The 26007-nt window shown below is 42.3% G+C and overlaps 6 protein-coding genes across 6 annotated transcripts; 3 read left to right on the top strand and 3 right to left on the bottom strand.

The window, feature by feature from the left end:
• Positions 1-1989: 1989 nt before the first annotated feature.
• On the bottom strand, positions 1990-4152 carry PKNH_1314300 (protein transport protein YIF1, putative; the record flags this gene model as incomplete). Its single annotated transcript, XM_002258084.1, has 1 exon — positions 1990-4152. One exon carries the CDS (start codon positions 4150-4152, stop codon positions 1990-1992), a length of 2163 nt encoding a protein of 720 aa, XP_002258120.1.
• Positions 4153-5601: 1449 nt separating this feature from the next.
• Positions 5602-7130, bottom strand: PKNH_1314200 (conserved Plasmodium protein, unknown function; the record flags this gene model as incomplete). Its single annotated transcript, XM_002258085.1, has 2 exons — positions 5602-5788; positions 5905-7130. The coding sequence occupies 2 exons, from the start codon at positions 7128-7130 to the stop codon at positions 5602-5604; spliced, it is 1413 nt and encodes a 470-aa protein (XP_002258121.1).
• Positions 7131-8587: 1457 nt separating this feature from the next.
• PKNH_1314100 (conserved Plasmodium protein, unknown function) lies at positions 8588-10114 on the bottom strand (the record flags this gene model as incomplete). The annotated part of the gene is made up of 1 exon (XM_002258086.1): positions 8588-10114. The coding sequence occupies one exon, from the start codon at positions 10112-10114 to the stop codon at positions 8588-8590; it is 1527 nt and encodes a 508-aa protein (XP_002258122.1).
• A 3896-nt stretch (positions 10115-14010) lies between these two features.
• Positions 14011-15870, top strand: PKNH_1314000 (phosphatidylglycerophosphate synthase, putative; the record flags this gene model as incomplete). Its single annotated transcript, XM_002258087.1, has 1 exon — positions 14011-15870. The coding sequence occupies one exon, from the start codon at positions 14011-14013 to the stop codon at positions 15868-15870; it is 1860 nt and encodes a 619-aa protein (XP_002258123.1).
• A 1421-nt stretch (positions 15871-17291) lies between these two features.
• PKNH_1313900 (RNA-binding protein, putative) lies at positions 17292-18923 on the top strand (the record flags this gene model as incomplete). The annotated part of the gene is made up of 4 exons (XM_002258088.1): positions 17292-17928; positions 18083-18247; positions 18453-18534; positions 18797-18923. The coding sequence occupies 4 exons, from the start codon at positions 17292-17294 to the stop codon at positions 18921-18923; spliced, it is 1011 nt and encodes a 336-aa protein (XP_002258124.1).
• Positions 18924-20191: 1268 nt separating this feature from the next.
• PKNH_1313800 (Snf2-related CBP activator, putative) lies at positions 20192-25912 on the top strand (the record flags this gene model as incomplete). Its single annotated transcript, XM_002258089.1, has 4 exons — positions 20192-20340; positions 20484-20516; positions 20654-20729; positions 20891-25912. The coding sequence occupies 4 exons, from the start codon at positions 20192-20194 to the stop codon at positions 25910-25912; spliced, it is 5280 nt and encodes a 1759-aa protein (XP_002258125.1).
• Positions 25913-26007: the final 95 nt, after the last annotated feature.

Genomic DNA, 26007 nt, shown 5'->3' with positions numbered 1-26007 from the left:
CGTGGTTTAGGGTTCGTGGTTTAGGGTTCGTGGTTTAGGGTTCGTGGTTTAGGGTTCGTGGTTTAGGGTTCGTGGTTTAGGGTTCGTGGTTTAGGGTTCGTGGTTTAGGGTTCGTGGTTTAGGGTTCGTGGTTTAGGGTTCGTGGTTTAGGGTTCGTGGTTTAGGGTTCGTGGTTTAGGGTTCGTGGTTTAGGGTTCGTGGTTTAGGGTTCGTGGTTTAGGGTTCGTGGTTTAGGGTTCGTGGTTCAAGGTTTATGTTTTAGGGTTTAGGGTTCAGGGTTTAGGGTTCGTGGTTTAGGGTTCGTGGTTTAGGGTTCGTGGTTTAGGGTTCGTGGTTTAGGGTTCGTGGTTTAGGGTTCGTGGTTTAGGGTTCGTGGTTTAGGGTTCGTGGTTTAGGGTTCGTGGTTTAGGGTTCAAGGTACAGGGTTCAGAGTTCACGGTTTAGGTTTAGGGTTTAGGGTTTAGGGTTTAGGGTTTCAGGATTTAGGGTTTAGGGTTTAGGGTTTCAAGGTTTAGGGTTTCATGGTTTAGGGTTTAGGGTTTAGGGTTTAGGGTTTAGGGTTTCAGGGTTTAGGGTTTCGGGTTCTTAGGGTTTTCATGGTTCAGGGTTTCATGGTATAGGCGTTCACGGTTCAGGGTCTACGGTTTAGGGTTTTAGGGTTTAGGGTTTCCAGGGTTCAGGGGTTCATGCTTTAGGGGTTCAGGTTTTAGGGGTTCAGGTTTTAGGGGTTTCGGGTTCTTAGGGTTTCGGGTTCTTAAGATTTCGGGTTTCTACGGTTTCGGGTTCCTACGGTTTCGGGTTTTCAGGGTTTTAAGGGTTTTAAGGGTTTTAAGGGTTTTAAGGGTTTTAAGGGTTTTAAGGGTTTTAAGGGTTTTAAGGGTTTTAAGGGTTTTAAGGGTTTCGGGTTCAGATTCCGGTTTTAGGAAGAAGATCTTAGGGTTGTCAGCAGTCACGTTCCGGGTTTAGGAGGAAGGTTGTGCGGTATAGGAATAAGGTTGTTGGGGGTGTTAGAATAAGGTTGTAGGGGTAAAGGAAGTAAGGGTTCAGGGTGTACGAGTAACGCTTTAAGGGTGCTAGATAAAAGTTTCAGGGGCATAGGAATAAGGTCCTAGGGATCATGATTTAGGTTCCGTGGTTAGGGTTTAGTATGCTTTAAGGGGGGGAGGAGAGAATAGGAAGGAACTCCTCGCAGACAGGGATTGAACTGGACGGCCGGGAAACCGGAAACTGGGGACGAATCACCCGACACAAAAAAAAAAAAAAAAAAAAAAGGGAAAAGGAAAGGTTTAGGATAATGGGTGACGGTTTCGCATTTTAGGGTGTTAGAACAACAATATTTGACCTGGTGTTTAGATGTTTTGGGGCGAAGTTTACTTTTTTCTTTTTTTATGCAGGACAAAAAAAAAAAGAAGAAACACAATTTATGAATAAGAAGGAAAAAAAAAGAAAAGAAAAAAAAATGATCATTTGTGTTGTGTAGTAGACTGATCTCGCTATGCCCATTAAGTTAGCAAACAAGGGAAGGACGGTATGCAGTACCTCCTCCCCTCCCCCCCCTTGGGCGCATAAACGCTCCGCTCTTTTCCACAATATGCGCGACGGACATCCGCAAGAGTCTGTTATTTTTTTCCCCCCCTTTTTTTTTTTTTTTTTTTTTATTTCCTTCTGTTATTATTAGCCCCTGGTGTAAATTAGAAAAAGGAAAAGAAAAAACTACGCTCATATGTGTATATATACATGCGCCCTTGGCAACATGGCTAGCTTCACCACTCCGCATGGAAGCGCAAACTTTTTTTCAAACAAGTTGGCCATACACAAATCAGTTGAGATGGAAAAGTGGCGTAAAAAAATAAAAAAAAATAAGGAAGACGTATGAAGAGATCAAAATAACACATAAAAAAAAAAAAAAAAAAAAAAAAGGAAACAACTACAGGGGGATTATCCGCTCCTTTCTTCGAAGCATTGTGTCGCCCCCCCCCTCCTGCCCCATCATGTGAAGTAGGGAGTTAAAATCCAGCACAAAAAAATTTGGGAAAGGGAAAAAATGAGAATCAAAATGTTAATCCGCTTGATGTTTACGTGATTGGACAAGCTGGAGTTATCGTGCACGTAGAGGTGAATAGACTTAAAGAGCTGCATCATCTGAACACTGACTGTTACGTAAAAGTAAATTTGGGTCAGGCGATACATGGTACGGCTATTTAGAAAGAAGACAATACTGTAGGGGCTGAACCTAGACGAGGGGGGTGCATTCATGCTCTTGAATGCATTATGCGTGTTCTTGTTCGTTACGATATCAGTGTCTAACTGGCCCTTGTCTAAAATATCTTCTGGTACCCCGTAGAGAGACGCACACGTGAAGTGCAACAAGTAGAAGAAAAACTTGGTAAGTATCAACCCACACAGGATTACGAACTTGTACGAAATAAATGATAGGATGTGCAAAAAGGAGAGGTTAATATCTCGACATGTTAGTAAAAATAAAAATTTAATAATGGCTGTTTCTAGGAATAGCAGCAGGAAGACATAGGATGTTATGCTGAAGAGGTTGTCCGGGTTAAATACAAAGTTGTTTTTCTGAGCAGTGACCGTTAGAGTATACAGAAGGATGTATGTGATGCTAGACATGAGCGGTATGTACAGGTCCGCTTTGAAGATTCCCATGTTACTGCTATAATCTACGTAGTTTATGTCGTTTGAGTTGTGTCTCCCTGGATTCCTCCGTTGTGTATCGGTACCACCACCCTGGCTACTTTCCCCGTTCACTCCTCCCACATCATTCACCCCGCCCAAGTTATTTCCAACGGTAGTCACCCCCCCTGGGCCCCTCTTGGGGTCAAAGAAAAAGGTCTGATTATGCGCAAAAGGATTATTTGCACCACCCCCCTTAACGAGGCTACTACTTTCCTCCATTCCACCTGCATAACTTTCGGAACTTCCTTTGTTAAGTGAAAAGGCAGACGTATAGTTGCTGTTGTGATGATGCCCAGTCCCCATCATCCGTTCCAAATGGGTATACACATAATAAGTCCTGGACTCACATAGAGCCTTCCGTATGTACACATAAGGTACCAGAATGAACATTATTTTATTAGCAACATATGAATGAGTAACGTCAAAATACCCCCTCAACAGTGCCAACTTATTTCCAATAAAACTAGTATCATGATTTTCAATTTTCTTCTCTATCTCACTCATAACCATATTAGCAACTCTCTGTTTCATTATATTATTAATAGGATCATCTGTCTGTACTGTATTCGTTAGACTCTCAAATATATTGTGCATGATTCCTTTGTTTGTCTCCGGTTTCATGCCATCTCTTTTGTTGTTCCACCTCTCCGACTGAGGGAAGGCACTCGTACTCACTTGACTTCCACTCATACTGCTACTTTCTCCTTTAAATGGTTGCGACGGGATAAATACCTGTGTCTTCATTTCATGCTCATTATTCATACTACCATTCACAAAGTGCAGACGGTTATCTGCTCCATGTGTTCCGTTCTTTGGCCCAACAAGATGTGGGTACATGCCGTCTCTTCTGCCTTCTTGACTGGGGGACTTATTCGTACTGTGAAAATTCGTGTTTGCGCTTGATCCTCCAGGGTGGAAGGGACTTCCTCCCGTGGGGTAACTTCCACTGCTCGTGGCGTGGCTCGCCTCACTTGCCGCATAGAACTCGCTTCGCTTAGCGCCCCATATGGGGTGTGCGTTCACATAACTGGGTGGCGCAGCACTGGCCGTGTTCGCTGCGCCCAGGTCGCTGGGGTTCAGGAAGGTGTGCTGGAAGTTTGCGCCAGCGCGATTCCCCAGGTGGGCACCAACATTGCCACCAACACTACCACCAACATTGCCACTGACGTTGCCCCCCATGTGACCTGCGTCTGCGTCCAGGTTGTAGATGGGCGGACCTGCCTGCTCATATCCCGGGCCGACGTGCAGACCCCTGCTCACGTTGCTTTCCCTTGGCAACGCGTCTGTGTAACTTCTATTTCCCATCATGGTGTCTACGCCGGGCACCCCAGCCAAATTCATTTGGCTATTTCTCACATAATTCATAGTGCTCCATGACTCCTGTTCCTTCTCCTTGGCATTGTTGACCTTTCGCCTCCCATGCATATTGCTGTCGGCATAGCTGTTGTTGTAGTTCATCGTTGGGGAAGGCTGACAAACGCGCAGAGTCGAGAGACACCTCTTCTCTCTTTCATCACGAATGTGCGCACATCCGAATGTACATACTTATTCGTGCATATGTAACATCCGTTTGGCTAGCTCGTTACGTACTCAGGTGGAGCGCTAATTTAAAAAAAAAAAAAAAAAAAAAAAATATATGAACCGTTCAGGTAAAATTCCCGTATTTTTGCGCACAAAAATGGGCAGTAGCCAGCTACGCTTAACTGCTCATACATACGTATGATAATGGAAAAAATTTAAATTCAGTTGAAATCAAATTGTAGCTGCTTACGCAGGAATTAAAAGGGTGCTGCAAAGGATGCGAAGAAAAGGAAATGCAGAAAAAGGGAACAAAATGGGGAAGAGAAAAATGAAGAAAGATGGAAAAAAAAAAAAAAAAAAAAAAAAAGAGCAACCAAATTAGCGGTTATATCCCAATGCATACATCACCATAGTGCTATACGCATTTTCGTCCCTCCCCCCTTTCAATAACGAAATCGCGGGATGGCATTCCGCGCACTGCAAAGGTGATTCCCCATGCGCGCCAGCAAACAAATGTATATAACAAAAGCGCAATAATGGGTGAGAAGATACCGATTCCTTTGCACAACATGTCATGATATATATGCGGGGAAAAAAAAAAAAAAAAAAAAAAAAAACATACTATGCCATTACTTGCTACTCCACTGATACCCTCTATGGCTTCGTTCAAATGTGATGATGATTAGGAGCTATGCTAACTTCCGCAAGTTTATGGGAGGGGAATTTCCACTTATATGCAATCGCGGCGAGCATAATACTTATCTGCACATCTTTACTTCCTCAAGTGTTTACCTTTTTTTTTTTTTTTTTTTTAAATCACCTCAGTAAACACACAGTCGTGGACTACTGTGTAGCACATCTTTTCGATGGAACAGCTTTTTGTTCTTCCCCAACGTGGCTTTCTCTTATTTTTATATTCAGCACCACGGTGAAGAGGGAAGTTGTTCCCTTGGGGGGAGGGTCCTTTCATTTCCGGATAAGTGGAATCGTGGGGTAAATGTGGCCGCCAGTCTCCCCCCACCTCATGGTGAAAATCATCTCTTGGGGGGAAAGCAGAAATCGTGGGTTTGCAAAGTTATCATATGGAGCAGCAGACAAAATGGGAACTCCCCCCCTCCTTGTGAGACTAACTCCACTGCGACAGTAAACATGGACTGGTAACACGGCTTCCCTTCGTGACGCACACCACAATGAGTTGGAGAAAAAAACGGGCGAAATTCCCTCATGCTATCATCCACTCATAGGGGATAACCTTTCCCCTGTGAACTCATCATATCCCATGGTACACGCGCGAACGCATAAGTATGCACCACCTGTGCAAGCTAAATAAAAAAAAAAAAATTGATATTTCTAAACACTTCAGGTCTTTATCCATTATGAATCACACTAACCTTTAACTTCCCCATTCTTCTTCCCGGGTGGGCGAACCAACTGGTCGCAATCGTATAAGTAATGCTGACTGATAGATGCCTGCAAAACTTCGTCCCGCTTGCTCTCAGTGAACAAATCGTTGTAATCCTCCTTCTGGCATAGACGTACAAGGGTGAATCCGTCCTTCGCGGCGAGGTAGTACCTGTGTATGTGTGTGTGGGTGTGGGAGGAATAATGTAATTGAAGCAATAATGTACTGCTACTAACTACTGGGCGAAGGGCAGTCCCGGGAGGGCTCAGATACCTCTGCTCATTTACCTCCAGAAGACGCAACTGCGCAGGGTGGACGCCTCATTAGCATAGTACTTCCGAGCTGAGTCCAAAATATAAAGCGTTTGGTTCTTCAAAGATGTCAAGGAATAATTGAATGGAGGGATGTGCACCTTCTTCAGTTCGACGGCTTTGTCTTGTCTATTAAGGAACTCCGTTATGTAAGCGTATTTTTCGTTCTGATCAGTGTAAACCCCATCCGAATGGTTGGGTAAAGATAATATGGAAGAGACGAACTGTTTGTTGTAGATATTTAGCTGATTTAGAGCGTCTGAATTGTAGGACAAGCTACTAAAGTAAAGGCGTAATGCCAAAATTAGGTAAAAGGTGTCATCCGAAGAAATGTTCATTTCATCCTCCGAAATAGCACTTACATACGGGTTCAGTACATCTATGCAAAGGTTTTTTATTTTTATATTTTTCCCCAAATAAATGTAAGAATTGACGAGGAAGAAGAACACACTAATGTTAAGAAACGCTGGTGCCTTCCTCACAACATCTTCTATATTCATATAATTCTGGATAACCTGATCCTTCAAATGTTCATATGTCTCTACAGATTCAATCCTGCTTTCACTTACGCTGTACAGTACGTTGCTTAGCGCCTTGTACAAAGGCATGAAAGGCACATGTACCTTTTCCTTATCGTAGTAGTAACTATTAATGCGCACATAATTTTCCCTCTTCGTTACAGCATCATCTTTAATTATGTTAAACTTGTGTTCTTCTAGATGTGTTTTCAGTTGCGTCACTGCCTCAAGGACGTAGTAGAGCAATACTTTTGGTGATACTCTAATTCCACAGGTGGTTAATATTCTAAGTAACTTTGTTCTATGCAAAAACTGTCCTTCTTTTCCTTTTGACAAGTTAATGTTCTTCCCATTTGCACGTCTGTCCTGAACATAACTTTCTATGTTGGACACTTCTCCATTTAGTATTTCTTTTTCACATGACCCCAAGAAAAGGCTCAACATTTCGCTCTCTCCCGGATACCCATTCCAGTGGTCCTCAAAAATGGCTTTAACTTTTGCCTCATGTTCTTCTCTTCTCTGAACTAAGTCCTCCACTGAGTCTGCATAATTTAAAATGGCATTCTTCAAACCGCTTATGTCTTTCATGGAGGAGAAATAATGCCTTCTCCATGTAGTCTGCACGTCGTGGCATCGTCTCTGCACGGTTGAGAAGACTCCACGACTTATGGCGATCCTCTTCATTGGGGAGTTACGGAAATATGCGAATTGGGAAAGCAGTTGGATCTATCATATACACAATGTTGTTCTGATTATTTCGAATAATTTATCTGGACATGTAGGACTGCTTTGTTTTGCGACACCAATATCGCCTGAACAGGTCAGGTAGTTAGCTAATTTTTTTTTTTTTTTTTTTTTTTTTTTTTCTATAACTCGTTAACCAAAAATAATGGAAAACGATTAAGGCCTCTTCAGGGAAAGAAATAAATTACGCAGTTACATTTTGAACCATTGCGAGCATCTTCCTCCTTTTGTGCCATCAAAACATGTGTGTGCGTGTCATATAGCGAAAGGTTGCAAACCTTCTTTTTTACCACTCCCTTTAGTCATAACCTTTTTTGGGGGGGAAGAGAAAAGCTACATAATAGGAACCCCCGGTGCACAAGCGACTGTTGGAAGAATTACCTGTTTGTTGTCCCCCTAATAGCCACATTTCCCCTATGTGCGGTATTAAACTGGTGCTCATCGCACGATGCTGAAGGGAAGGGTTGGATGCCCTCTAATTTTTAAAAGTGGCGCCGTTGCTGTGGCGCAGGCTGCAGGGGTCCGCCAAAGGAATAAGTAGGCACGCACTTCATGAACATATACATATACATATGCATAAATGTATGTATATATGTATGTGTATATTTATGTATGTGTATATTTATGCATGTATATATTTATGCATTTTTTTTTTCTTGCTCCATTGGAAATATCGGGGCGCGCAAAAAATGACACTTGGAGTTTTTCCCCCAATGGGGGGGGGAGGGGGGGCCATTCAACCGCGTTGGTCACAAAGCGGCTAGGTGACAACCCATTTTGTAGTAGCGCTGGGGAAAGTGGTTTCTCACCACCCTGCCTACCTGCACTTAGAACCGATGCAGTTCGCGGGAACCTGTAAGGAACAGTCTAGCCGAATGGCATAGGAGGTTGCTTAGAGGTAATACTACGAAGAAGTGCACCTAACTGTCCATGGAACACTATCACCTACGAAACAAACTCGTGCTGGAACGCTTTTAAAAATTTTTGAGAAACGTTTTGTGAATTGGTTGCTAAACCATTTAAAACATATGTACACACAACGGTGGGTCCGTCATGCGAAGGTTTTTTTTTTTTTCTTTTCTTGTAAGAAAGCACAAAGGGGCTTAGATAAAAAGCATACGCACATGTACACATGTGCGTTCAAACAAAAAAAGGGTCCACTGGTAAGGATTGTGTGTGGGTAGAACGAGTACTGCACAAATGTAGGGGTGCAAAATAAATAAAATAAAGGAAGGATAAAGATGCAGATTCAGATGCAATGCAGCTGAAGGCGAAAAGCAGGAACGCCCGAGGTATGGAACGGGTCGAAACTTTAAAAAATGAAAAAAAAAATAAAAAAAAAAAGTGTGACAAAATGGTCCGAAATTGTTTTTTCTCATCATCTTTGTTCTGCCACCCTAAAGCCTACGCACAATTTTGTCCTTGTAATCGTAAACCAAATTCATGAAGTCACTAAAAACGGTGTTCACATTGTTCCGCATGTTGTAGTAGCTGAATATATCGGAATTAGCCACGTTGTATTCTGCAAACAGTTTATACATACCTTTTCGCTTGTCACCACCCAAAGGCATTTCATAAGAATCTGAATCTTCTGTCAGATATTTGTCTATGTAGTATGTTTCTACTTGTGCGCTGAAGCGAATTCGTTTGGTCTCTTTCCTTTTTTGTGTATCTTCCGTCGAGGGGAGGGAGCAGGTGCTCTTCTTTAATATAGGCTTAGGAAATGTCTTCTCAAGACTTATGCAAGTAGCACAATAATCACCAGCGACCCCACTAGGTCTATCTTCTTTCGCATAACTTAATTCACTTTTACAATGAGCGCATTTGCGTATGTTCCTTTGGAAACCCAGCCTGGATGGGTCATCCCTTATGGTAAGATTATTCTTGGGACTGAAAAGGGCATCCACCAGGAGGGTATACAATCGGAGGTAGTTTTGCTTCGTTAGATAATTGTGCAGATATGGGTCCTTCTCCTCTTCATCATGTTCTAAACTATGGGCATTGATTTGACTTTCTTCATTCACTTGATAATCTGCTTCACTGCTAAGTTCACTCCTCACACTAGTTGACTCTATCTCGGAGGCACTGGACCCGGCGCTGGGTGTGCAGTCCTCACTTGAACAATCATCACGCCGGTCGGCGATATTCACATAAAATTTGCTTCTTCCACCTGAGGTGGTGCTGCTGTCTGCCTCATCGGGGGAATCACTTTTTCCGTGTCTCTTCCCGTCATCAGCAGACTTCCTCCTTCTGATACGAATAATTCGAATGAACTTGAGGATGGTGCGCACTCCCTTATTGCCTAGTCTGCTACATCGTGCACCTTTGCTTTTGCTGTCATCGTTACTTAGGGAGTCATCACTGCTAGCTCTTCCATCACTACTAGCTCTTCCATCACTACTGGCTCTGCCATCACTACTGGCTCTGCCATCACTACTAGCTCTTCCATCACTACTAGCTCTTCCATCACTACTGCCTCTGCCATCACTACTAACCGAAACATCGCCCCTGATGTCCTCCTTCCCATCAAACCTATGGTTTCCACCGTTGCAATCCTCCTTTCCTTCATACCTACCCCCCCTAACGGGCGCATTATCCAAAGGAGCACGAGCACCGTTGTTCCTCTCAATACTCCTTAACCTCCCATTCCGTCTTGTATTCCTTAAGCGAGGGGATCTATTCTCCAGAAAAAAATGGTTGATAATTTTCTGTATCTGTTGAATAATAATTAATCTAGTTAACACAAGCAATCTTCCAAAGAACCCAACGATGGTTAGGACAATTAGGAAGAAGTAGTAGAACTTGATGTACTTGTAGAGCTTCCTCGGCATATCCATAAAGCTAAAGGTAAAGTTCTTCAGGTAGAACAAGACGATCAGGTAAAACAAGAGAGTAATGTGCGTCTGCAGCGCCTTCTCCTCCATTTTGGCGTTAGGCGCTTGGGTGGTATATAGTCGGATCAGTTGTGTGGATATGTAACACACGATGTGTTGACACCTCCGATTCGTCCTCTTGGACATCCAAACTTGGCTTATCCTCCAACTACACGTGGATAATATACGCAAGGGCGATTTTACCCGCTAACGATTTGCTAAACTGTACAAAAAAAAAAAAAAAAAAAAAAAAAAAAAATTCTTCAGGTGTCCTAGCCTCCCCTTGTCTACTCTTCTATATCTCTTCCCCTTATTGGATGCACTTCACCGCATATGTGTTACACATGTACGCACAAAAAGGAACCTTGTACTTGCAGGAAAAGTTTGTGCTTGGGTGCTTCATACGCTGAATAGTTACTCTCCGCCACGTGTCATGGATTGTCATTTTGTTTTTCTGCCTAATGGAACTTCGATTGGACATGTTTCTCGGCGGGGGAGGAGTTAACTGGGGAAAGGAATTAGCTTGCCCCTTTTTTTTTTTTTTTTTTTCTCTCTATCTGGACAACTAGCCTGATCACACCACTCACATACGTGGAAAAAAAAAAAAAAAAAAAAAAAAAAAGAAGTAACAACCAAACAACCAAACTAGTTCTGTCTGCAAATGAGCAGTCTCTCCGTAGGGTTGGAAATAAACACCAATTTGATTGTCACGATGGAGGGTACGTTATTATATCTGCGTTGAAACTTTTCTTTATCAGATCCTTTTGGAGTTACTAGGTTTTAATTTCTTGCACTGTTTCCACTTGACACCAGGCTCTCTCGCAGGACAGATTAAGATTTACCTTCCTTAATGAATTTCCTCCCTCTCACGTGTAGCAACTATGTAGGTGTGCCCTCGCAAGAATACTTCCTATGCATGAACCTTTGCAAACATGACATGGCCTTCCCTCTATCCTTCCTTTCCACGATCATCTTGTGGGTAACGTTTCCTACCCCACGGGTCCCTACGCAACTTCTCAACTTAGGCGTGTGAAAATATGCTTTAATTTTAGTTATTCTGAGATATGTAAAAAGGGGGGTGGAAGGGAAGGAGGAGGAAGCTGTTGAGCAGCCCTTTTTTTTCTTTTTGCTCTCTCTCCTTCACAATAAGCTTATGATAACTTGGAAGATATTCTGATTGATATATCTCTGTTTGTCTTGGCTTCTCCTCTGTCACTTCCTATCTACTTAGTAAGTTGGACGCGCCAGAACTGTTACCCTCTGGTCTAGCAAGAGGCCATATGTAATACTGATTGGAGAAATGTTCGACGGAGCGCTGTACATGCATGCGAGAAGCAACTTTCCCCCTTGTCAGACTTGTATAAAAAAAAAGTTAACAACCTCCAAAGGATAGTGATTAAATGTTTCTGTGTCTCGCGTTTTGAAATTTTTTAAAAGGTTTATATAACAAAAAAAAAAAAAAAAAAAAAAAAAGGAATATATCAAAAGTTGAATAAACTGACCACCTCGCCCGAAGCAACACTGTTGTTGATGCAAATCAATGTAGGAGTAGGGGTCGGGTGCTATATTCTGCTCTGCGCAGTATATACCCCTGTGTAAGCGACATGAGTTAAATCGGAAGAAACATTAACAGTCTGTGCAAACGGTACAGTCGCATTCGCCTTATTGGACGCAAAAAAAAAGGGAGCGTTTTGGGCGTGTCATCACTGCGCGCGGCAACGCTGAGCTGCTCCAAAAGCGACACTCCAAAGAAGGATGCTCCGAAAGTGGCGATCATGTAATACTGCTCATGAAATGCTACTCCCAAGTTGTTCTTCTCACATGACGCGAAATGGCAAATGGGTAAATAGGCAAAGGGGAAAATAGCAAACGGGAAAATGGCTAACGGGAAAATGGCGAATGGGCAAAATGCCAAACAGTTACATATCCAAACGGCAATAGCGCGCGTGGGAAGATGCCCAAATCGCGCGAGTGGACAGTCGACCAACTTTTCACATACGCTGAGCTAGTAAACGTTCGCAAATGATCATCAAAATATTTTTTTCCAGAAAAAAAAAATTTCCTAAAAATGGCCCAAAAAAACTGCTGGAAAAAATTGCGTAATTTTTTTTTTTTTTTTTTTTTTTTTTTTTTTTTTTTTATTCCCGCGCAAGCGTACAAGCGTACACTGTGAAAACGGCGCGGGGGCACAAAAATACTCGGCCTTCAAAAAAAGTCTGCAAAAAGGTAATTAAAGGGAAGCATAAAAAATGGAAAAAAAAAAAAAAAATACTTTTGAGCTATAATTCGAATGAAGTAAATTTATAGAAAAAAATATAACTCGCAAAATGGGAAATTTAGAATTGTAACAGGCTTTTGAACCCTCGCGCGGATGTCCTTTTCAATGGCGGCCATTAATTATATCCATCTATATATATAAGTATGTACTTACTATCCCTACGCCCAGGGGGGCATATATCCCTTTAGTGACGATGCCACGTTGCTATATTTGGCCGTATGCAGTTTCGCGCAAGGGGGCCAGGAACTTTATCCAAGCGGTCATAGTATAGTTATTATAGCCTACCAAGTATGCGTAAATGTTCTATCACTTTTTTTTGTTTTGTTTTGTTTTGTTTTGTTTTGTTTTGTTTTCTTTTTTTTTTTTTTTTCCGTTTGATCTTTTAAGTTGGGGCCATCGCGTAAGGCAAAAGCGGCCACAAACAAACTGAGCTGCGCGAACACTGAGGTCAGTGGCTTTTGTCATAAAGGTAATATATTTATACTGTCCTCGACTGTTTGGCCATTTCGGTATAGGAATGGAGCCGAGCTCGTAGCACCATCCATATTTTCTACGTGCGGAAAATTCAAAAAAAAAGAGCTATACCATTTTCCCGGCGCGCCTTTTTAAGATAAGTTGCACTGTGATTCTCCAACTCGTAGGCTCCACTTTCCCCTTCGCAGTATATAGTTTGCGGTTTTAATTTCACAATTCACCGTTTTCCGGTTTTCACTTCATAGTTCACTGTTTTATGTTTTTTATTTTTCTTTTTTTTTCGCGTTCCTCTGGAAAAAAATAACCGCTTATCTGTGGGGGATCATCTGGACCGCGTCATCCTCAGCATTATACACGCACAGGGTGAGGTAAGCAGAGCTTACGGGGGAAAAGAAAAACAAACGTGCAATTGTACTTCCTTATTATGCAGGTTTGTATGTCCTTCCTGCTTTTGCATCACCTGTCAGGAAGAGGCCTATCCGCTTATGCGTGGGGATATCTACCCTCTGGCTTATAGCAACTTTTTTCCACTGTATATCACACCTGACGTGATAACACACCCTCTTTGTTAAAGGTGTACATTTTTTTTTTTTTTGGAAGACAAAGGGTTGCAAAAAGAGAGGAAATTTCTCTCCCCTTCCGACAATATAGCGTATCAAACAGGACACACGTCTAGCATTCGTCCCGCCGCAGGCCTTTTGCACGTATCATATGTACCTTTCTCATTCGCATCTTCGCCTCCCTTCGCTGCTCTCCACCTGCTCGTTAACCATAAACTAAATTAGCTCAGAAAATATATATGTGGAGGTACTGGGGTGTACCACCATTTGTATATATGTTAACGGTGTAGAAGGGGAAGGAAACTGCAGAGCGTATCCATCAGTGGAGAAGTTGGTATTTATGTATACTTAGGTGCACACGAACGGAAGTCACTGCGTTGTTCCTTCACTACATTTTAGGTGACCCTGTGACATATGGAGAGTTCTTTTACAAATACCCCTGATATGCGTCCGCATCCCTGTGCAGCCTAGCGTGAACGGGCCAGAAGTACTCAACCGGAGGGAGCACGGAGAATCCGCACCAAGGCTGAACGTCAAGCGAGATACATCAAGGGACACGAAAAAAAAAAAAATAGGCCACGCGATACGCAAAACTGATTTGATGGACCGTTTCCCCACACGAAGCAGAACAGAAGATGACGCTAAAATTCGTGATTCGAGAACCCAAGGCGCGGGTCCTGTTCTCGCCCACGGAATTCTTCGACACCCTGAAGGGCATGTTCCGGAGTTCCAAAAAACGAATCGTTATGAGCTGCCTATACATAGGCATAGGTGAACTGGAGAAGGAGTTAATAGTAACCATAAGAAATAATAAGCACATCAAAAACTTGAGAGTAGATATTTTATTAGACAAACAAAGGGGTACGAGGCCAGAAGGGAAATTGAAAGAATCCTCGGTGAGCATGCTTTCCGACCTCTTCAGCTATGGAGGGAACATAAACATTAGCTTGTTCCATAATCCCCTACTAGGGGCTGTGCTGTATAATATTATACCCTACAGAGCCAATGAAGCCATTGGGGTGATGCACATGAAGGTGTATATCGGAGATGATCGTCTCATTTTATCAGGGGCTAATATAAGCGATAGCTACCTTCGAAATAGACAAGACCGGTATATTTTGATTGAAAATAAATTGTTAGCTGATTCCATTCATAAAATTGTGAACTGCATCCAGAAGATGTCGTTCAGCGTGAATCTCGATTTGAGTGTCCACTGGGACAGTGACTTAATGAATCCACTCGTCGATGCTCATACCTTCCGTGAGCAGTACTACAGACGGATACAGTTCATGCTGAGTCAAATCAAGGAGGATATTTTACGGCATACCCAAGGGGGGGTAGAAAAACAAATGCCCAATGACGACTTAGATGGATATCGGTTACCCGAAAGTGGTCCCTCCCTGAGCGAGCGAGAAGACTTCTTTAGCCCCCTGTTCATCAAGAGCGAAAGCATCCTTACTGTTGAGCTGGCGCTGCAGAGCGGCTTCTCCTCACCCCCTATATACGACGAAAGCCAAATGTTGGAAAGCATGCTTAAGAATGTAAAGAAATATGACCAAAGTTTAATCATATCATCAGGGTATTTGAACTTCCCAGAAAATTTTTTAAAATTGTTTAGAAATATATATGACAACCTGTGCTTTAAAGAGGGCATAATACGTTTTATTACAGCATCCCCAGCAGCAAACAGTTTTTTTAAATCCAAGGGCATTTCCTACTACATACCCCTTGGCTACACAGTCAGTGCGCACATGTGCGTTGAATTCATCACCAAAAATATTGTAAGCGTTTTTAAAAATTTAAATAGAACAGACCCTTTGATGAAAAAGGAAAAAGTCTGCACAAATATTTATCTAGAATATCATAAGCCCTCCTGGACCTTCCACTCCAAGGGGATGTGGCTAATTGATGGTTCCTATCAGACGGGAGTTGTTGACAGCAACAACACCTCTGGTAAAGAACCCTATGTAGACAGAAACCCTCAGATGGAAAATGCTCCAAATAGTGTGTGCACCAACCAAAATTATGAACAGTCAGAAAAAAAAAAAAAAAATCCCCCTTTTGGGATAGCTAGCTCTCCTCATCTGTTTAATAATGATCAAAATTGCCTGAACAGGTCAGCTAATTTGGACGAAAGAAAAAAAAAAAATGTGTGTGAAAATATTTTAAAGAGTGAAGAAATGGACCATAATCATCAACACGGTGTCGATAATCAGATTGATGCTAATAATGCTACCTCATTAATTCAGAACTTGGGCGACCTACCATGGGGAACCGTGATTGGGAGCTCCAACTACGGCTACCGAGCAACGTACAGAGACTTGGAGATGAGCTTCATAATCAAAACAAACGATGAAAATTTGAAGCGCCAGTTCCAGAAGGAGCTAAACATTATTTACGAGTCCTCCAATTTTGTCCATATGGACGAGTTGAATTTGAGGTACCCCCGCTGGTTGCGATTGGTATTTCGGTACCTCGTGCGATGGTTGCTGTAACGGCGGCAGGGGGGGGGGGTGAGATGATAAATATGCGCCCGGAGTTTCTTGGGCCATCTGTATATTCGTTCATTTGTTTACTTATCTGCTCACCCGTCTGTTTGTCTGCCTATCTGTTCACGGGCATTTTTGCTCATTTGCTTATTCCTTTTCATCACCATCCCCCTTCCGGTGCTACACGAAATGCTAGCGAGGACCAAGGAAACATCGCGCGGACCTTTTTTTTTTTTTTTTTTTTTTTGTGAGTTTATTTCCACCCCCTCATTTGACAATTCGCAAAAATACCTATGTGTATGCACACGCTTTTCTCATATTTGTGCGAACTGTCCGCTTTTGCCAAAATTTGTTTTTAAAAAGGTTTTGCAGAATCTTTTTTTAAAAAAAGGACATACGTATCCCCTACGTATGTAACCCCAAATGAATTAAAATTCCATTGCCCCACCGTGTCCTTTGTTTAACTTCCAACATCCTGCTTAATTTGTCCTAAACAGATTTGCAAAGGCGGGAAAAAAATGTAATTTTATTTTGATGTTACTTTTGCAACGCTTTTGATATTCTTATGGGGGCATTTGAGAACCGTTCCCCATGTGATGCCTTTTTTTTTTTTTTTTTTTTCCTTCTTCCATCTTTTACCTTCTTTATAACAACGCCGAGTTTGTACTCCTCACAATGACGGGATCCCCAACGAGAGGCTCGCCGTGCCGTTCCACAATAGGCGATTTACAAAATGTGTACGTGCCTAGTACAATGTATAAATGTGCCATCGCATTTGCATGCAGCTTGGTCCTCGGTCATTTTCACCCTCCTTAGGAAGTGATCTTGTACCTCCTTCCGCTCTTAACTGGAACAGTCAGATTACCACTCTGCTTATCCCGCTTTCTCGTTATCGTCATTCTTGTGAAGGAGCGTGTCATCGTCTCGAGGTGCAAAAAGATGGATGCGGAATGCGCACCTCCGGGGCGTCCCATCTTTGGCACCATGGCAGTGTCGTAGCGTTTGGGGAAGGAGGTGCCGATTTTAAATGAAGCTTCCCGTGAATGGCTGTGCGGTTGACTGCGCTCGTTGATAGGTTCATTTCGTTTTTCCTTACTCCCCATAAAATTCATCCGTTGCACGACCATCATTACGGAGAAGTTTTAGAGGGAATCACATATTTGAAGTTCCCGACAGGGTGACGAATAGGCACTCCTGCGAAGCACAACCACTAGTGCCGCGTCAAGCGGACCCATACCTCACATAGTGACCACTCTCCCCCTACACATGCGGGCGTTGCTAAGAATACAGGGAATGGAAGAAAATAACATGGAGACACATAAAGGGGGGGAATGAGTTGGCGCGAAATAGAAAAGTGTGTAAGTGGATGTTGGTCCTTCAAGGTGCAATAACTACAACTGTACAAGGTGAACTGGTTCCCGGTAACTATGAAAATTTTTTCTTTTTTCCCCCCCCTTCTGGTGCTATTCTCCCTCAATCCATTTCGCGTTACAGTTGCCTACAAGAACACGGCTCCGGTGGGGATTACCCAAATAACGAGTAATCGCTTCTCGTGGCACCCTACCAGAGAACGCAACACATTTTTTGTAAGAAAGCCCTCCCAAGTTATCTTGTTTACAAAGGCAAGGTTACATAATGAACCGTTGCACAATGAGATCCAATTCTTCGACGAAACGAATGAGGAGGAAAATTCCCCTCCAGTTTTTCTGAACAAGTCAGGTGAAAATAACCCCATAAAAGACACCCTCAGGAAGACCAAGAAATTTTGCAATTATTTAACGAGTAAATTGGGGAGACTTAATAAAAAACTGCGCGAAATAAAAAAACTGGAGACCATCTTCTATGCAAACCCAAACATATTAACGGAGAGTCAACAAGTGAAACTAAGCAAAAAAAAGCAAATAAAAAACGAACTTGTTTTAATACATCGGTACAGAAAGAAGTACCTCGCCTATAAAAAAAACCTCACCAAAAATGTCGACGACGCGTCTCCCTTTTTTTACGCCAAGCGGAAGACCCGCCAGAAGCGGCAGGTCTGCACCCCCCAGGAGTTCAGGAAAATATGTACGCACCGATTGCCGTGAATGCGCCAAAAATGATGAACAGTGTAGAAATAAACCGCACAGGCAGAAGTACAGTAGTGGGGGAAAATCCCCCCGCTTGCTGCTTCGTTATTTAGTTCCTTCTTCCATCCTTCCCTTCCCGCCTCCCCGTGTAGTGCAATCGGACGACCCCAAGGCAGCCGTCCAACGAGTGAAAAGCATAGACTACGACCAGATCCCCAGGAACGTGACCGACTATTTAGTCTTTAACAAAGTGGGCAAGAGGGAGGAAGTCAAAATTCTCTTTGGCCTCAAAGCTGTGAAGATAAACGGAAACATAGGTAAAGGGAAAAATGCACATAGAGCGTACTCCGCGTTCGCCTACACATGATCATTCTGGAGCGCAGACTAAGCAGATGGTCCCCCTCCCCTCACGTCGAATGGGCAATATGTTCCATCTGGTTTAGAACATTTATCCAAGTTGCTTCATTTTTACGTTTTTATTATTATTATTTTTTTTTTTTTTTCTCGCACCTCTCCCCCTAGTTGATGATGAAAATTACATGATAAACCCGCGAGAAGACAAAGTGGAAGTGTTCAACGAGGTCGTCCAAATTCACGAAAGCCAGTAATGCAAAATAGAATAAAAAAAAAAAAAAAAGAAAAACGGCGCTGCGAATCTGTTGCACATTTTTTTGTTTGTTCCATAACTTTACCGTTGCTCTAAATGCATCTGTGCAAAAATAGTTTTTACCACTCAAGTCTACCCATGGGGATGGTTATCCAATTGTGCACATCAGTAGCAAGTGGTGTTTTTTTTCTTTTTTTTTTTTCTCCCCATTTGGACAACTAGCCAAATTACCCCACGTCTATCCTTTCCCCCCTCTCAGCTACGTCGTAAGGAAGAGATTTTCGAAGAATCAAAAAAAACTCCTCGAGGAAAAATCCAAGGAGAAATTATCAGATGTCAAACGGGAGTTGAAAGAGTTCGAAAACTTTTTCAACATAAAGCAGTGAGGGAGGGTACACTTGCTCATTAAAGGAAAATGGTGTTCACCTCTTCTTCTGCGTTACACCGGTGAAGCAAATGCCCGTGGAAGAGTTTTTTTCAAGGTAGGCAATCAGCAGTACCTACATCCGCGGGGTCCACTTACTGGGGAATACTTCCCTTCAGAGAACTTTTCTATTTAAGTAGAGTCTTTTTTTTTTTTTTTTTTTTTTTCATATATTTTTTTTTTTTTTTGTATCCCCGTTCGGTGGTTTTTTTGAAATCCAAAACTTTGTACACACAAATATATGCATGCATTAAAGAACACTTTATACGTTAATGTGCGGATCTTGAGCTGAGGGCGCAGGGAATCTCATTCTACCAATAGGTACACATAAGGAACGACGTAATATATATGTGTTTATGTACGGGTACGTTCTTTCCGTGTATCCATGCATTCCCTCTCCTGTAAGATGTATGAACGATGTTTTGCCTTACCCGTGGTGGTACGTTTCCACAAACTTCTTTTCCCATCCTCTTTGGGGGATACACGCACGTTTCAAAAAAGGAAATGGAAGATACAGAATTAAGAACACCAAGCGAATGGTATTAAATTGTATTACATCCAGGTTACCCATTATCTACCATGCTTGGTCCATTTTTTTTCTCTTTCAAACTGATTATTTTGCAGAGTTATTAATGCATGCTTCCCTTTTTCGTGTGCCCGTTGGAAGTGTACTTAAGCACCTGAACGGTTCAGGTAATTTTTTTTTTTTTTTTTTTTTTTTTTTTTCCTTTATTTTTTTTATTTCATACCTTTACTGTTTTATTGTTTTATTATTATTATTTTATTTTTTTTTTTTTCACTTTTACCTTGTTGCGGAATTTGCAATTTTTTTTTTTGCACAACGTTAGGTCAGTGGCAAGCAGCCGCCACAGCAGTGAATGAGGAATTGATGCCAATTAGTTTTCACGCCATCCGTATTGAATGCGGTCCACATTCAGTCCGGTCCGCATTCTCATTCGTGAAACGAACTGCCGTTCCACGAAGTACCAAGTTAACCATCTTTCCAAAAATGTATACATTGGTGTGCTCCTAAGGTGGGGGATACACTTGCTAAAGAAGCACCCCTTCTCTATATTTTTCCCTCAATGGGAAGGAGATATACTCTCCACTAATTCGTGGATGCTTTTCCGCCTACCATTTTATAATGACCCTTACGTATTGTCACGGGGGAGTACCAATCGCATTCCACCTGGGCAATAAAAAAAAAAAATTAAAAAAAAAGAAAGCACAATGAATAGCACCACGTTTGATAATGTAATGAATGCCAGGTCGTATCGACTGAGCCTGGATGACATCCAGAACCTGGGGTCCCTGTACATTTCAGAGAATAACAAGAAAATAGCCAAGTACAATGAGGAGATCAACCTGCTAAAGCAACAGTAAGGAGCCACCAAACGCACCCCCATCAGCGCCTATCAATTTGCACATTCCTACTTATGCGCGTCCATACTTGTTTACGTCTGCATTGGCTCACCTTTGGTTATTTACTTTTTTTTTTTTTTTTTCCTTGCGCTTACTGCAGACTCAACTACCTGAATGAGAAAATGGGAAAATGGTAACGATCAACGAACGTGTGTGGCGGATCACGCGAAAGACACGCAGGCGACACGTGTTGATACAAATATTCTATTCTCTGTTTCTCTCCCCGTATCTGTTCGCACAACACATTTTGTATTTCCGCCCCATTTGCAGTGGATACGTGCATAAGGTTATCGAGCCTGCGAAGCCCTCAGAGTTGACGTTCTGGTGCTACGAACTAAAAGAAATGGTAAGTCCTGGAAGTCGTCGTGTAGGTGGGAATGTTCCGCGGGTGTCCCCTAGGGGGTAGGTTCATTCTATCACCACGCTACCACTACACCACCATGCTTCTACACCGAGTTAGCTGTGCACCAATTCATTTGTACAACACTTGACATGTACCCCGCGCAGAAAGAATTTCAAGATCTGGTGATGTACGAAATAAAGAAGAAAAAAAAGCACTTCAAAATCCTGAGCCAAGGTTGCGTCAAGTATTTGAGTAACCGTGAAAAAATAAAACAGAAGAAACAAGAAGAGGAGGAGAAGAGACTGAAGACTCATTCCAAACATATCTCATCCTACATGGATATGTTTTGGAAAAAAATAGAGAAATTAGTATGGGAAGAAAAAAAGCGAGAGTTGCAGAAAACGCTGAATAAAAAAAAAGAAATGAGATTTAAAAGGTTCGTAAAGGACGCCATCAAAAAAATTAAACGAGCTAGACAAGGAAATATGCACGAACTGTTCATCAATAGACACGCCAGTATAAGCTCGTTCAACCCAAGTGAAAACGTTACGTTTTCTTCGCACCATGGCCCCACGGAGGGAAGTAATGACCGGTGCAGCGTGGGAAGTAGTAAACGGGTTAGTAGGATAAGCAATGAACGGGTGAGTAGGCGGAGGAGTCAACGAGTGAGCGCGAGCAACGTTCAACTGAGCAACGTCGAACTGAGCAACGCAGGAAGTATTGCACGAAGCAATACGAACAACACGGATGGCGCAGATGTGCAAAACGTCGGCGACGATGAGTTGAAGGAAGAAGACCTAACCAATCAAGAGGAGGAAGACGTTTTGTTAGACGAGGAAATGGAATCTAGTGATGAGTCAGAAGAAAAGGGAAAGGAAATCAGCCTCCTGGATGATGAGGCCACCATGCCCATTGAGGAACTCCTCAAAAGGATGTACGGATTTAAAAGCGGCGAGGAGTATCTGGATTTGATGCGCGAGGGAGATGAACCGGAAGAGGAAGATCCCTCAGCGAAGGAAGGGGCAGAGGAGGAAGCACCCAATGGGGAGGGCTCTGCACAGGAGGGGGAACCAGACAACCCCGAACAGGGAGAGGAGACCGCCCATAGTGTTAACTCCGAATCGAAAACAAACGAGAAGAAAAGGAAATTTGAAGATTCGGAGGAAGAAACTCTTCCAGCTGAAGGGAATTTGACGAAGAAGAGCGAGTCGCACATTGAACGGAGGAGGAAACGGAGGAAGAGGAATAAGAAGGGGAGGAAAAGTTACGATGGGGGTAGCCATATGTGCACTGATGGAGATAACGAAGGGGAGGAGAGTGAGTCTTCCTCGTCTACCAGTTCCAACGACGACATGCTCATGTGCAATATGGACGAAAAGCACTTAACGAAAATACCTCCATTTATAAAGGCGACACTGAGAGATTACCAACACGCAGGACTTCACTGGTTACTCTATCTGTACAAAAATAATATTAATGGAATATTGGCTGACGAAATGGGATTAGGGAAAACGTTACAATGCATTTCTCTCCTGAGTTATTTGGCATACAACTTTGACATATGGGGACCACACCTGATAATTGTACCGACCTCAATTCTTATAAATTGGGAAATCGAATTGAAGAGATTTTCTCCATGCTTCAAAATATTATCTTACTTTGGGAACCAAAACGAAAGATACAAAAAGAGAGTTGGGTGGTTCAACAAGGATTCCTTCCATGTATGTATATCTAGTTATTCTACCATTGTTAAGGATCACCTTATTTTCAAGAGAAAAAGATGGAAGTACATTATCTTGGATGAAGCTCACAATATAAAAAATTTTAACACGAAAAGATGGAACATTATCTTAAGCTTGAAGAGAGAAAATTGTCTTTTAGTCACTGGCACTCCTTTGCAAAACAGTTTGGAAGAACTATGGTCTCTTCTCCATTTCCTCATGCCAAACATTTTTACATCCCACTTAGATTTCAAGGAATGGTTTTCCGATCCCTTAAATTTGGCTATACAGAAGAGCAAAATAAATGATTCTAGAGAGCTCATCGATCGCTTACATACAGTCATAAGACCTTACATTCTGAGGAGGTTAAAAAAAAACGTGGAAAAAGAAATGCCCAATAAGTATGAACATATAATTAAATGTAAGTTAACAAGGAGACAACAAGTTCTGTACGATGAGTTCATTCAGAACAAACAGGTTCAGAATACATTGACCAGTGGCAACTACATAGGTCTAATGAATATCTTGATTCAACTGCGAAAGGTTTGTAACCATTGTGATCTGTTCACAAATAAGGATATTCAGACTCCATACTATTATCTCCTCCCTATCAGTTTTTATATTCCTCGTTTTTTTATCCTCTTTGAGAAGACCTACCACCTTGATTTTCAACTTATTTTGTTTCTCCATAGGGAGTTTACCTCCCTGGGTGGAGTACCTCTTCACCGTCAAGCCGATGGGAAGAAACTATCTAAGGGTAGCACTGCTACGTGTAAGAAAAAATTTATAACTGTCCTTCAAACCGATCCCCAAATTTCTTTCTCCAGTCCTTTGGAACAACTTTCTGGCGGCGAAAACAAGGAGTACACTGGAAGTTATTCCACTAAGGATCGTATTGATGTCATCCCTTTGGATACCTTCCCAAATGGAAATACATTAATCCCTCATGCTAGAAACATTCTCGACGAACCACAACATGGAGAAATCGTGGGAAATATGGACGAAGAGACAACAAGTGGACTATACAATCCCACCCAGGTTATTTCCGCATTTCGACAAAGGAGCTCTTCCACTGGTAGTACCACTGGGAAGAAGAGGCCACTTCCCCCTAGTGGTGGAATGAACGAAGTGGTTACTTCCCCGGAGGGGGTAGGAACTCTCCTTCCTCTTGATTTACACCATCGCGCACGAAGTGGTACTTCAGTAAACGTAGAAGATGTAAACACGTATTTGAGCAACCACTTAAAGAGGAGAAGCTTGCCCAGAAATTTACTTACATATTCAGACGAGTTCGTGAAGGAAATGAATAATCACTACGATACGCTGAGCCTTTTTATCGACCCTGCTAACAAGCATCGTTGTTATGGCGAGTATCTCTACCGAACGTTGAAGGACGCCTCTCCGTGTGGTGTACCAAATGTAGGTGACCATCTGAACAAGACCACCCTGAGCAAGCACGCATCGAACGAGATGGTAAACAATAATCGTCAAAACTTTCTCTACAAATACAACATGAAGGTTATCAACAGCGATACGCAGTATAGAAATTTCTTTTCGGACGAGTCGAACCAGAGCTACCTGAATTCTCTGGAACACAATTTGTGGATTAAGAGACAACGGAAATTTGATGAGGAAGATAGGAGGAAGGAGGAACAACTTAAAAAGATCTACATCAATGACTACAACTTATTAAAAAATAACAGAACCCCTTTGTTTGGGACGAACCTGCTAAGCTTACTTAGGCGCGAATTCTCTCGGGATGGATTTGTTCCTTACCACACAAGCAACAATCTGCCTGTAAACGATTCCCTCATGCGGGGGTTGTGTGCGGCAGATGCAATAAGCGTATTCAATTCGACAAATACAGGTGACACCATGAACGTATCTGACGTGACTACTACCGGTGCATCTGGTTCAACCATTCTGGAGAAGCTTTTCCCCACCATGGAACTCTTCCTAAAAACACACCAACGAGAAATTCACAACTTCACAGTGATGAACACGCCGGCGGTCATCAGCAGCAGTCACAGAATCGCAGTGAATAACAACCTCCTTCAGAATTGTAGCCACCTAGAACCAATTCTCCATAGAATCAAAATAGCTACAAGGGTGTACCATGAGCCCTTCCACAAGCAATCCATCATCTTCCCACTAAATAAAGATATAACCTTAGGAAGCGGAAAATTATTTGCTCTAGAAAAGTTGTTGAACAAATGCAAAAGGGAAGGAAACAAGTGTTTGTTATTCACTCAGTTTATTAAAATGCTCGACATCTTAGAGATCTTCCTAAACCACCTGAACTATACTTTTATCAGATTGGACGGATCAACAAAAGTGGAGCAGAGACAAAAAATAGTTACGAAATTCAATAATGACAAATCGATTTTTTTATTTATATCATCCACACGTAGTGGTAGCATAGGAATAAACTTGACAGCAGCTAATGTGGTCATTTTCTACGACACCGACTGGAACCCGTCCATTGATAAGCAGGCCATGGACAGATGTCATCGTATCGGGCAGACCAAAGATGTGCACGTATTCAGGTTTGTGTGTGAGTACACTGTGGAGGAAAATATTTGGAAGAAGCAACTTCAAAAGAGGAAATTAGATACCATCTGTATAAGCATGGGTAATTTTAGTAACCTGAACAATGAGTCACTCCTCCCCGGTGGTACTTCCAGTGGTAGTGATAAGAATAACCCTTCGTTCAGTGAGAATAAGGATACCCATCGCAATGTACCCCCAAGTATTGCAGATGTGCTGAACGGGAGGGGAAATCCAATCCCCAATAACGACTCCGGAAGTAAGGATTGGTTTGCTAACGCCGATACGATTAAAGAAATATTCATTAATAAAAGGAATAATGATGAAGATGATGATATTTACAAAGATAGACTGTTACATGAACACATGGATGAGACGGATAAGACCAATGTGCGTTTTGAGAAGACACTAGAACACGTGGAAGACAAGGATGACATCAACGCCCTGCATGAAAATAAGAAGGAGAAGTTACATGCCATCTCGCAAGATCTTCAGGAATTCACCAACAGAAACGATTTCCAGGAAACCTACACCCTCACGTCTTACTGCTTCAACTTCCTTAACGACAATCTGACGGACAGCCTAAAGCAACAGATCGAGGAAATGAAAATGAAAATAGAAATTGAAATGATGAACGTGGGGGCGGACGACAACGACAATGACGACGATAACAATGATGACGACAACAACGATGATGGCAATGATGATGACAGTGATGATGATGGTGATGATGATGGTAATGATGATGGTGATGATGATGGTAACGATGATGGTAACGATGATGGTAACGATGATGGTAACGAAGATGAGGAGGAGGAGGAGGATAGTGACGATGAGGGCGATGACCAAGACAACCCCACCCTCGACGAGGCGTCACCTTCATCCTCTACCGAAACGGAAGGTCTACACGGGGAATGAAAAATTAAACCACTCCGTCTAGGCCATCCCACCCCTGTGTTAGCCGTATGGGGGGTACCTATATGTATCCATTTGCTATTCTTCTCGATTTATGC

Source organism: Plasmodium knowlesi (genome assembly GCF_000006355.2).
Source record: "Plasmodium knowlesi strain H genome assembly, chromosome: 13".
Taxonomy (NCBI): Eukaryota; Apicomplexa; class Aconoidasida; order Haemosporida; family Plasmodiidae; genus Plasmodium; species Plasmodium knowlesi.
Note: the sequence above shows the minus strand (reverse complement) of the source record. Positions and strands in the feature narration are given on the sequence as shown.